At 47.1% G+C, this 13,174-nt stretch overlaps 1 protein-coding gene across 3 annotated transcripts in view; it reads right to left on the bottom strand.

Annotated features, from left to right (window-relative positions):
- The window catches only part of lrp4 (low density lipoprotein receptor-related protein 4), a 234,348-nt gene that overhangs the window by 58,798 nt on the left and 162,376 nt on the right, over positions 1-13,174 (bottom strand). For all 3 annotated transcript variants that reach the window (XM_029638670.2, XM_029638669.2, XM_029638671.2), the window contains exons 7-8: positions 2,899-3,018; positions 2,673-2,798 (exon numbers count right to left, since the gene is read on the bottom strand). In XM_029638670.2, coding sequence (XP_029494530.1) covers positions 2,673-2,798; positions 2,899-3,018 — 246 coding nt within the window. The remainder of the gene's footprint in view (positions 1-2,672; positions 2,799-2,898; positions 3,019-13,174) is intronic.

Raw genomic sequence — 13,174 nt, forward strand, 5'->3', positions numbered from 1 at the left:
GTGCAAATGTAGAACCTTTTGAGGTTCTGAGGACACATGGAAAATCTTTTCAGTCTCCTGAGGGGGCATAGGTTTTGCCGTGCCCTCTTCACAACTCTCTTGGTGTGCTTGGACCATGTTAGTTTGTTGGTGATGTGGACACCAAGGAACTTGAAGCTCTCACCCTGCTCCGCTGCAGCCCCGTCGATGAGAATGGGGGTGTTCTCGGTAATCATTTTCCTGTAGTTCACAATCATCTCCTTTGTCTTGATCATGTTGAGGGAGAGGTTGTTGTCCTGGCACCACACGGCCAGGTCTCTGACCTCCCTCTGGCGGCCTCGTAGTTGTCAGGCATCGGCAAACTTAATGGTGGTGTTGGAGTCGTGCCTGGCCGTGCAGTCATGAGTGAACAGGGAGTACAGGAGGGGACCGAGCACGCACCCCGGAGGGGCCCCTGTGTTGAGGATCAGCGTGGCGAATGTGTTGTCACCTACCCTTACCACCTGGGGTCGGCCCGTCAGGAAGTCCAGGATCCAGTTGCAGAGAGAGGTGTTTTGGCCCGGGGTCCTTAGCTTAGTGATGAGCTTTGAGGGCACTACGGTGTTGAACGCTGAGCTGTAGTCAATGAATAGCATTCTCACATAGGTGTTCCTTTTGTCCAGGTGGGAAAGGGCAGTGTGGAGTGCGATTGAGATTGCATCATCTGTGGATCTGTTGGTGTGGTATGCGAATTGGAGTGGGTCTAGGGTATCCGGGATGATGGTGTTGATGTGAGCCATGACCAGCCTTTCAAAGCACTTCATGGCTACAGACGTTAGTGCTACAGGGCGGTAATCATTTAGGCAGGTTACCTTCGCTTCCTTGGGCACAGGGACTATTGTGGTCTGCATGAAACACGTAGGTATCTCCCCATTCAGGGAGAGGTTGAAAATGCCAGTGAAGACAATTGCTAGTTGGTCCACGCATGCTTTGAGTACACATCCTGGTAATTCGTCTGGCCCAGCGCCTTTGTGAATGTTGACCTGTTTAACTTCTTTGGGATAGGGGGCAGCATTTTCACTTTTGGATGAATAGCATGCCCAGAGTGAACTGCCTCCTACTCAGTCCCAGAAGCTAATATATGCATGTTATTATTAGTATTGGATAGAAAACACTGAAGTTTTTAAAATGGTTTGAATGATGTCTGTAAGTATAACAGAACTCATATGACAGGCCAAAACCTGAGAAAAAATCCAAACATGAAGTGGGGAAATCTGAGGTTTGTAGTATTTGAACTCAGCCCTATCGAATACACAGTGGGATATGGGTCAAGATGCACTTCCTACGGCTTCCACTAGATGTCATCCGTCTTTAGAAACTTGAATGAGGCTTCTACTGTGAAGTGGGACCGGATGAGAGCTCTTTGAGTCAGTGGTCTGGCAGAGTGTTACAGCCTCATGATGCGCGGTCACGAGAGAGTTAGCTCTCGTTCCATAGCTTTTCTACCGAAAATGGAATTCTCCCGGTTGGAACATTATTGAACTTTTATGATAAAAACATCCTAAAGATTGATTCTATACTTAGTTTGACAAGTTTCTTCGACCTGTAATATAACTTTTTGAACGTTTCGTCCGACTGGACCATATCGCGCGTTTGGATATGTTTACCAAACGCCCTAACAAAAGATGCTATTGGACATAAATGGACATAAATGATGGACATTATCGAACAAAACAAGCATTTATTGTGGAACTGTGATTCTTGGGATATATAGATGAGAATTCTCTTGGTAGATAGTGTGGTCTACAGATTACCTCAGGCGAGCAACACCTCGAGGCTTCTTTAATATTAGACATCGCAACCCAGCTGTTATTGACAAATAGACACATACAGAGGAAAAGGCAGGTCGGGTTGCCTTCTGAGAATCCGTAGGCGAGCGAGAGAACTCACACTGCCATCCGTTCTACTGGCTAACGTGCAATCATTAGAAAATAAAATTGATGACCTATGATTAAGATTATCCTACCAATAGGACATTAAAAACTGTAATATCATATGTTTCACCTAGTCGTGGCTAAACGTCTACACAGATATTATAGAGCTGGCGTGATTGTCCATGCAGAACAGAGAAGAAGCTACGTCCAATGATTGCACGTTAGCCAGTAGTACGGATGGCAGTGTGAGTTCTCTCGCTCGCCTACGGATTCTCAGAAGCCTGACCTGCCTTTTCCTCTGTCTGTTCTTCACGCAAATGACCGGGCCTGTTCCCGGGTAAGGATTATCTCCTTCTCGTCAGATTTGTTAAAGGAAAAAGCTTATTCCAGTTCGAGGTGAGTAATCGCTGTTCTGATGTCCAGAAGTTATTTTCGGTCATAAGAGACAGTAGCAGCAACAGTTTGTACAAAATAAGTTTAAAAATAAGTTACAAACAACGCAAAAAAACGAACCAAATAGCACAGTTGGTTACGAGCATGTAAAACGTGCCAATATGCTTTCCCTCTGACAGTTTCCTCTCAAATTATGCTTTTCAGCATGGAGAGTTGTCCTGCAACTGTTATCATGGATAGTAAACTATAGGGTGCCTGTCTGAGGTGTAAGATTTAGCTCATAGCCCGCCGATAAGAACTAAGTCCATGGAGCTCTTTCTTTCTTTTCACCCTTTTATTTAATTTTTACTGTCTAGATTAGATTGATGCCGATCTGCACACACGTACCAGTCTTCTCACAGTCATCTTCATCGCTGCCGTCAGAGCAGTCATCCTCTCCGTCACATCTCCATGACAACCTGACACAGCGTCCCGATGCACAGCGGAACTGATCCGCAGTACACATGGAGGTGGCTGGAGGGAGAGGACAGGACGGTTAGACACACACACGTACACAATCTACATATATTATGTACACAAACACATATATACACACACACAAGCAGATACTTACTGCAGTTCTTCTCATCTGATTGGTCATCACAGTCAAACTCCCCGTCACACCTCCAGCCAGCGTTGATGCACATCCCACTGCTGCACATGAACTCCACAGAACGACAAGGCTGGTGGGAGGCTGCAGGACACACACAACCAGTACCGTGAGATGAAATTAAAATGCTTTTGGAACTTTAATCATCCCTGACAGTGTAAAACAATTTTTCTGAAGGTAATATCTGGTAATACAAAGATGCTTTTACAGGGACAAAACAGAAATAAACATTTGGGGCAGGACATGCATGTTTCAAAAGAATCAAACATATCTATCCAAGACCAAACGAACCCACATACACTTTTATTAATGATCTAACAATAAGAGCCTGTTCACATGAGGTTGAAGGGCTGAGGGTAGAAGATAAGGACAGAGAGGTGAGGAATGAATAAAGTGAGGGAGAGTAAAAAAAAGAGATAAAGCGTGAGAGAACAAGTGCTGTAGAACACCGTGTCTGCATGTGTCTGTGTGCAGTGTTATCAGTTAGACAAGAGAAGGGAACAGGGCCAATAGCACAGAAGAGAGGGAGAGAAGAATAAAGCAGTGCTGTGTGTGATGAGGGGATGATCAAAACACCAGGTGGTGAGAGAGAAATACACAAACACACATATATACACAGACACACACACACACACACACACACACACACACACACACACAGACACACACACAGACACACACACACAGACACACATATATATAGAAGCAGTGCGGCACACATATATAAATACAGTTGACGTTGGAAGTTTACATACACTTAGGTTGGAGTCATCACAGTTTTGGCAAGTCGGTTAGGACATCTACTTTGTGCATGATACATGTACCTTTTCCAACAATTGTTAACAGACAGATTATTTCACTTATAATTTACGGTCTCACAATTCCAGGGGGTCAGAAGTTTACATACACTAAGTTGACTGTGCCTTTAAACAGCTTGGAAATGTCCAGAAAATGATGTCATGGCTTTAGAAGCTCCTGATAGGCTGATTTACATAATTTGAGTCAATTGGAGGTGTACCTGTGGATGAATTTCAAGGCCTACCTTCAAACTCAGTGCCTCATGGGAAAAGCAAAAGAAATCAGCCAAGACCTCAGAAATGAAATGGTAGACATCCACAAGTCTGGTTCATCCTTGGGAGCAATTTCCAAATGCCTGAAGGTACCACGCTCATATGTACAAACAATAGTACGCAAGTATAAACACCATGGGACCACGCAGCCGTCATACCGCTCAGGAAGGAGACACGTTCTGTCTCCTAGAGATGAACGTACTCTGGTGCGAAAAGTGCAAGTCAATGCCAGATCAACAGCAAAGGACCTTGTAGACATGCACAAAAGTATCTATATCTGCAGTAAACAAGTCCTATATCGACATAACCTGAAAGGTCGCTCAGCAAGGAAGAAGCCACTGCTCCACAACTGCCATAAAAAAGCCAGACTACGGTTTGCAACTGCATATGGGGACAAAAATCATACTTTTTGGAGAAATGTCCTCTGGTCTGATGAAACAAAAATAGAACTGTTTGGCCATAATGACCATCGTTATGTTTGGAGAAAAAATGGGAAGGCTTGCAAGCCGAAGAACTCCATCCCAACCGTGACGCACGGGGGTGGCAGCATCATGTTGTGGGGGAGCTTTGCTGCATGACAGACTTGGTGCACCTTGCAAAATAGATTGCATCATGAGGGTGGAGAATTGTGTGAATATATTGAAGCAACATCTCAAGACATCAGTCAGGAAGTTAAAGCTTGGTCGGAAATGGTTCTTCCAAATGGACAATTACCCCAAGCATACTTCCAAAGTTGTGGCAAAATGGCTTAAGGACAACAAAGTCAAGGTGTTAGAGTGGCCATCACAAAGCCCTGACCTCAATCCTATAGAACATTTGTGGGCAGAACTGAAAAAGCATGTGCGAGGATGCCTAGAAACCTGACTCAGTTACACCAGCTCTGCCAGGAGGAATGGGCCAAAATTCACCCAACTTATTGTGGGAAGCTTGTGGAAGGCTACCCAAATCACTTGATCCAAGTCAAACAATTTAAAGGCAATGCTACCAAATACTAAATGAGTGTATGTAAACTTCTGACCCACTGGGAATGTGATGAAATAAATAAAAGCTGAAATAAATCATTCTCTCTACTATTTTTCTGACTACTATTTTTCCTAACCGAACTAAGACAGGGATTTTTTACTTCGATTAAATGTCAGGAATTGTGAAAAACAGTTCAAATTTATTTGGCTAAGGTGCATGTAAACTTCCGACTTCAACTGTATATATATATATATATACACTGCTCCAAAAAATAAAGGGAACACTAAAATAACACATTCTAGATCTGAATGAATGAAATATTCTTATTAAACACTTTTTTCTTTACATAGTTGAATGTGCTGACAACAAAATCACACAAAAATGATCAATGGAAATCAGATTTATCAACCCATGGAGGTCTGGATTTGGAGTCGCACTCAAAATTAAAGTGGAAAACCACACTACAGGCTGATCCAACTTTGATGTAATGTCCTTAAAAAAGTCCAAAGCAGTAGTGTGTGTGGCCTCCAAGTGCCTGTATGACCTCCCTACAATGCCTGGACATGCTCCTGATGAGGTCTCCTGAGGGATCTCCTCCCAGAGCTGGACTAAAGCATCCGCCAACTCCTGGACAGTCTGTGGTGCAACGTGGCGTTGGTGGATGGAGCGAGACATGATGTCCCAGATGTGCTCAATTGGATTCAGGTCTGGGGAACGGGCGGGCCAGTCCATAGCATCAATGCCTTCCTCTTGCAGGAACTGCTGACACTCTCCATCCACATGAGGTCTAGAATTGTCTTGCATTAGGAGGAACCCAGGGCCAACCGCACCAGCATATGGTCTCACAAGGGGTCTGAGGATCTCATCTCGGTACCTAATGGCAGTCAGGCTACCTCTGCCGAGCACATGGAGGGCTGTGCGGCCCCCCAAAGAAATGCTACCCCACACCATGACTGACCCACCGCCAAACAGGTCATGCTGGAGGATGTTGCAGGCAGCAGAACGTTCTCCACGGCGTCTCCAGACTCTGTCACGTCTGTCACATGTGCTCAGTGTGAACCTGTTTTCATCTGTGAAGAGCACAGGGCGCCAGTGGCGAATTTGCCAATCTTGGTGTTCTCTGGCAAATGCCAAACGTCCTGCATGGTGTTGAGCTGTAAGCACAACCCCCACCTGTGGACATCGGGCCCTCATACCACCCTCATGGAGTCTGTTTCTGACCGTTTGAGCAGACACATGCACATTTGTGGCCTGCTGGAGGTCATTTTGCAGGGCTCTGGCAGTGCTCCTCCTTGCACAAAGGAGGATGTAGCGGTCATGCTGCTGGGTTGTTGCCCTCCTACGGCCTCCTCCACGTCTCCTGATGTACTGGCCTGTCTCCTGGTAGCGCCTCCATGCTCTGGACACTACGCTGACAGACACAGCAAACCTTCTTGCCACAGCTCGCATTGATGTGCCATCCTGGATGAGCTGCACTACCTGAGCCACTTGTGTGAGCTGTAGACTCCATCTCATGCTACCACTAGAGTGAAAGCACCGCCAGCATTCAAAAGTGACCAAAACATCAACCAGGAAGCATAGGAACTGAGAAGTGGTCTGTGGTCCCCACCTGCAGAACCACTCCTTTATTGGGGGTGTCTTGTTAATTGCCTATAATTTCCACCTGTTGTCTATTCCATTTGGACAACAGCATGTGGAATTTGTCAATCGGTGTTGCTTCCTAAGTGGACAGTTTGATTTCACAGAAGTGTGATTGACTTGGAGTTACATTGTGTTGTTTAAGTGTTCCCTTTATTTTTTGAGCAGTGTATATATATGAGAGAGAAATGGAAAGAAACATTACATGGACAGTGTTCTCATGTTCAAACCCACTTATCAGCTGGTACCCTGTCGCCCACATTGACACCCACATACACAGAGAACTGTTTCATCTGCTTGTGTGTGCCCAACTCTCAGAATACAGACACACCGAATACACAGATATATACATACACACACACCACTAAACACACAGAGAATCGTTTGATCTGCTTGTGTGCCCAGATCTCTCTCCATTCTGAATACACAAGCCATGCCCATCTGAGAGTGTGCCAGTGTTTTTCTATCAAAGCGTCCAGCATACAGTCTATGCCAAGAAATGCAGTGTGAGAATGGCTAGTCTTATTCCTCTCTGGTATGTCTCCTCTCCCAGCTGTAGTGTAATATCTTCTCTTCCCTTTTTTTTAATCTCTGTCCTTGTTTCTTTTTCTTTGATGTGTTTTCCACTTTCCCCAAAATTCTAAATATCTCCAGGCAAGGGGGCAATTATCAAATCAAATCAAATTTTATTGGTCGCATACACATATTTAGCAGATGTTATTGCGGGTGTAGCAAAATGCTTGTGTTCCTACTGGAGGAAGGAGGGAGGAGAAAGGGATGATAGAGGAGAAGAAGAGGTGGGAGGGGGGACGAAGACATGCAACTAACATGACCTTACTGATCAGTCAGTCATGATGAAAGCCTTAAATAAAAGTTTATCACCATTGAAGACAACATCAAAGAAGAGAGGAGTTTGAGAATCACTGCTCTCTCTCCTCTCATCCTACTCCCTAGTCTGATGCATGCTAACAAAGCCCCATATACAGGCATTTGTGTGGGCTACCATGACAGAGAAAATGAGAGTGAGTGAGAGAGTGAGTGAGAGAGAGAGAAAGAGACTTTGGGACAGAGAGATAGTACAAAGAGAGACATGAAAGCCTGAGATAGAGATAAATTAACAGAAAGAAAGGACGTGAAAGCAGTGAGGTCTTAGCAGCAGTCTAACAGGGTATATTCTCTGGAGTGATGAAGAGAAACGTGATAGCCTGTGCTAATCGAAACACTGGCAAGCTTGCGTGTATTCGAAAGAAAAGGATGGGAAATGTTTTCCAATGCACGCAGACATGCACACACACAAGTAACATAGTCACACCGCGGAGCAGCAGTCTCTAGCACGACAGCTGTCAGCAAGGAGAGTGGGACAGGGCATTCCAGGAATCTGTGTCAGGGAACGTTCAGAGAGCCATAATGAGTGAGGGAGACAGACTTCTGCAGTGTAGCCATTTAACATGTCACTGCTCAGTGCTCAAGCTCAATCATTGCTACAATGGTAACAGCGGGATCTGCCATCACCAACTTGTCTCAAATCTGTTCAACCTCAGCTGAACCTGTTTATTTTTAACTTTTTCCATTTCTCCCCAATTTCGTGACATCCAATTGGTAGTTACAGTCTTGTCTCATCGCCACAACTCCTGTACAGACTCGGGAGAGGCGAAGGTCGAGAGCCGTGCGTCCTCTGAAACACAACCCAGCCAAGCCGCACTGTTTCTGGACACAATGCACGCTTAACCAGGAAGCCATCCACACCAATGTGTCGGAGGAAACACCTTACACCTGGTGACCGTGTCAGCGAGCATTGCGCCTGGCTTGCCACAGGAGTCGCTTGTGCGCGATGGGACAAGAACATCCCTGCTGGCCAAACCCTCCCCTAACCCGGACGACGCTAGGCCAATTGTATGCCGCCCCATGGGTCTCCGGGTCGCGGCCGGCTGCGACAGAGCCTGGACTCGAACCAGGATCTCTAGTGGCACAGCTAGCTTGTCTTTTTAAGGCTTTGTCAGGTGAAAGCAATAGTGTCAACTGCTAGACCGCTGCTCCACTCGGGAGGCCAACCTCAGCCGATCCTATCCTTATCTGTTTTCTTTTATGTATACTTGACTGGAAGTATTGACACTATTGCTTTCACCTGACAAAGCCTTAAAAAGACAAAGGTTGTCAGTGGCACTTCTCAAACACTGAACTCTCTCACTCCCGTCCCACATGATAAAGTTGTAGCCCAACTGCAATCCTCCCTGCCTCTAACCTACTGACCCCTTTGTTTACATTCCACTTGAGAAATAGGGCGCTTGGCATTCTGGGTAGAATTCCAACAGGCAGTCTGGCCACAACAGGTTTTCTGTGTGTGTGTGTGTGTGTGTGTGTGTGTGTGTGTGTGTGTGTGTGTGTGGTGTGTGTGTGTGTAGCAGAGGAATTTGAGGTCCCATATGTGTTTTCTGCATGGCAGTGTAGCAGCCTCTGATGTAGCATGTATGGTGCTGGCGTTAGTGCTGGGCGATATGGCCAAAAAATAATATCTTGCTATTTAAAAAATAATATAGCTGGTATGATGGCATTTGACAGTATTTTATGTTTTTAAATTATAACATTTCTAAATTTGCTTTATAAGTAGTGCATGAACTCAGGGTGGCAACACATACATTCTAAGTGATTTCAATGGGTCTTTCTCCATTCAGATTGTTTATACTGTTCAATTCAACTTTCCTGAACTCATTTGAGATCATTTCCACTCTGCCATATAAATCAAATCAAATTGTATTTGTCACATACACATGGTTAGCAGATGTTAGTGTGAGTGTAGCGAAATGCTTGTGCTTCTAGTTCCGACAATGCAGTAATAACCAACAAGTAATCCAGCGAACAATTCCAAAACTACTACCTTATAGACACAAGTGTAAGGGGATAAAGAATATGTACATAAGATATATGAATGAGTGATGGTACAGAGCGGCATAGGCAAGATACAGTAGATGGTATTGAGTGCAGTATATACATATGAGATGAGTATGTAAACAAAGTGGCATAGTTAAAGTGGCTAGTGATACATGTATTACATAAGGATGCAGTAGATGATATAGAGTACAGTATATACGTATACATATGAGATGAATAATGTAGGGTATGTAAACATTATATTAGGTAGCATTGTTTAAAGTGGCTAGTGATATATTTTACATCATTTCCCATCAATTCCCATTATTAAAGTGGCTGGAGTTGAGTCAGTGTGTTGGCAGCAGCCACTCAATGTTAGTGGTGGCTGTTTAACAGTCTGATGACCTTGAGATAGAAGCTGTTTTTCAGTCTCTCGGTCCCAGCTTTGATGCACCTGTACTGACCTCGCCTTCTGGATGACACTGCCCCTACTCGGATGGTATCGCGCCGTCCCAATCTTCGCTCTCTCTCCCCCGCTACTCTCTCCTCTTCCATCCTATCATCTCTTCCCACTGCTCAAACCTTCTCCAACCTATCTCCTGATTCTGCCTCCTCAACCCTCCTCTCCTCCCTTTCTGCATCCCTTGATTCTCTATGTCCCCTATCCTCCAGGCCGGCTCGGTCCTCCCCTCCTGCTCCGTGGCTCGACGACTCATTGCGAGCTCACAGAACAGGGCTCCGGGCAGCCGAGCGGAAATGGAGGAAAACTCACCTCCCTGCGGACCTGGCATCCTTTCACTCCCTCCTCTCTAAATTTTCCTCTTCTGTCTCTGCTGCTAAAGCCACTTTCTACCACTCTAAAGTCCAAGCATCTGCCTCTAACCCTAGGAAGCTCTTTGCCACCTTCTCCTCCCTCCTGAATCCTCCTCCCCCCCCCTCCTCCCTCTCTGCAGATGACTTCGTCAACCATTTTGAAAAGAAGGTCGGACGACATCCGATCCTCGTTTGCTAAGTCAAACGACACCGCTGGTTCTGCTCACACTGCCCTACCCTGTGCTCTGACCTCTTTCTCCCTCTCTCTCCAGATGAAATCTCGCGTCTTGTGACGGCCGGCCGCCCAACAACCTGCCCGCTTGACCCTATTCCCTCCTCTCTTCTCCAGACCATTTCCGGAGACCTTCTCCCTTACCTCACCTCGCTCATCAACTCATCCCTGACCGCTGGCTACGTCCCTTCTGTCTTCAAGAGAGCGAGAGTTGCACCCCTTCTGAAAAAACCTACACTCGATCCCTCCGATGTCAACAACTACAGACCAGTATCCCTTCTTTCTTTTCTCTCCAAAACTCTTGAACGTGCCGTCCTTGGCCAGCTCTCCCGCTATCTCTCTCAGAATGACCTTCTTGATCCAAATCAGTCAGGTTTCAAGACTAGTCATTCAACTGAGACTGCTCTTCTCTGTATCACGGAGGCCCTCCGCACTGCTAAAGCTAACTCTCTCTCCTCTGCTCTCATCCTTCTAGACCTATCGGCTGCCTTCGATACTGTGAACCATCAGATCCTCCTCTCCACCCTCTCCGAGTTGGGCATCTCCGGCGCGGCCCACGCTGGATTGCGTCCTACCTGACAGGTCGCTCCTACCAGGTGGCGTGGCGAGAATCTGTCTCCTCACCACGCGCTCTCACCACTGGCGTCCCCCAGGGCTCTGTTCTAGGCCCTCTCCTATTCTCGCTATACACCAAGTCACTTGGCTCTGTCATAACCTCACATGGTGTCTCCTATCATTGCTATGCAGACGACACACAATTAATCTTCTCCTTTCCCCCTTCTGATGACCAGGTGGCGAATCGCATCTCTGCATGTCTGGCAGACATATCAGTGTGGATGACGGATCACCACCTCAAGCTGAACCTCGGCAAGACGGAGCTGCTCTTCCTCCCGGGGAAGGACTGCCCGTTCCATGATCTCGCCATCACGGTTGACAACTCCATTGTGTCCTCCTCCCAGAGCGCTAAGAACCTTAGCGTGATCCTGGACAACACCCTGTCGTTCTCAACTAACATCAAGGCGGTGGCCCGTTCTTGTAGGTTCATGCTCTACAACATCCGCAGAGTACGACCCTGCCTCACACAGGAAGCGGCACAGGTCCTAATCCAGGCACTTGTCATCTCCCGTCTGGATTACTGCAACTCGCTGTTGGCTGGGCTCCCTGCCTGTGCCATTAAACCCCTACAACTCATCCAGAACGCCGCAGCCCGTCTGGTGTTCAACCTTCCCAAGTTCTCTCACGTCACCCCGCTCCTCCGCTCTCTCCACTGGCTTCCAGTTGAAGCTCGCATCCGCTACAAGACCATGGTGCTTGCCTACGGAGCTGTGAGGGGAACGGCACCTCAGTACCTCCAGGCTCTGATCAGGCCCTACACCCAAACAAGGGCACTGCGTTCATCCACCTCTGGCCTGCTCGCCTCCCTACCACTGAGGAAGTACAGTTCCCGCGCAGCCCAGTCAAAACTGTTCGCTGCTCTGGCCCCCAATGGTGGAACAAACTCCCTCACGACGCCAGGACAGCGGAGTCAATCACCACCTTCCGGAGACACCTGAAACCCCACCTCTTTCAGGAATACATAGGATAGGATAAAGTAATCCTTCTCACCCCCCTTAAAAGATTTAGATGCACTATTGTAAAGTGGCTGTTCCACTGGATGTCTTAAGGTGAACGCACCAATTTGTAAGTCGCTCTGGATAAGAGCGTCTGCTAAATGACTTAAATGTAAATGTAAATGTATAGCAGGGTGAACAGGCAGTGGCTCGGGTGGTTGTTGTCCTTGATGATCTTTATGGCCTTCCTGTGACATCGGGTGGTGTAGGTGTCCTGGAGGGCAGGTAGTTTGCCCCCGGTGATGTGTTGTGCAGACCTCACTACCCTCTGGAGAGCCTTACGGTTGTGGGCGGAGCAGTTGCCGTACCAGGCGGTGATACAGCCCGACAGGATGCTCTCGATTGTGCATCTGTAGAAGTTTGTGAGTGCTTTTGGTGACAAGCCGAATTTCTTCAGCCTCCTGAGGTTGAAGAGGCGCTGCTGCGCCTTCTTCACGATGCTGTCTGTGTGGGTGGACCAATTCAGTTTGTCTGTGATGTGTACGCCGAGGAACTTAAAACTTACTACCCTCTCCACTACTGTTCCATCGATGTGGATAGGGGTGTGTTCCCTCTGCTGTTTCCTGAAGTCCACAATCATCTCCTTAGTTTTGTTGACGTTGAGTGTGAGGTTATTTTCCTGACACCACACTCCGAGGGCCCTCACCTCCTCCCTGTAGGCCGTCTCGTCGTTGTTGGTAATCAAGTCTACCACTGTTGTGTCGTCCGCAAACTTGATGATTGAGTTGGAGGCGTGCGTGGCCACACAGTCGTGGGTGAACAGGGAGTACAGGAGAGGGCTCAGAACGCACCCTTGTGGGGCCCCAGTGTTGAGGATCAGCGGGGTGGAGATGTTGTTGCCTACCCTCACCACCTGGGGGCGGCCCATCAGGAAGTCCAGTACCCAGTTGCACAGGGCGGGGTCGAGACCCAGGGTCTCGAGCTTGATGACGAGCTTGGAGGGCACTATGGTGTTAAATGCCGAGCTGTAGTCGATGAACAGCATTCTCACATAGGTATTCCTCTTGTCCAGATGGGTTAGGGCAGTGTGCAGTGTGGTTGAGATT

Source organism: Oncorhynchus nerka, linkage group LG27 (genome assembly GCF_034236695.1).
Source record: "Oncorhynchus nerka isolate Pitt River linkage group LG27, Oner_Uvic_2.0, whole genome shotgun sequence".
NCBI classification, from domain to species: Eukaryota; Metazoa; Chordata; class Actinopteri; order Salmoniformes; family Salmonidae; genus Oncorhynchus; species Oncorhynchus nerka.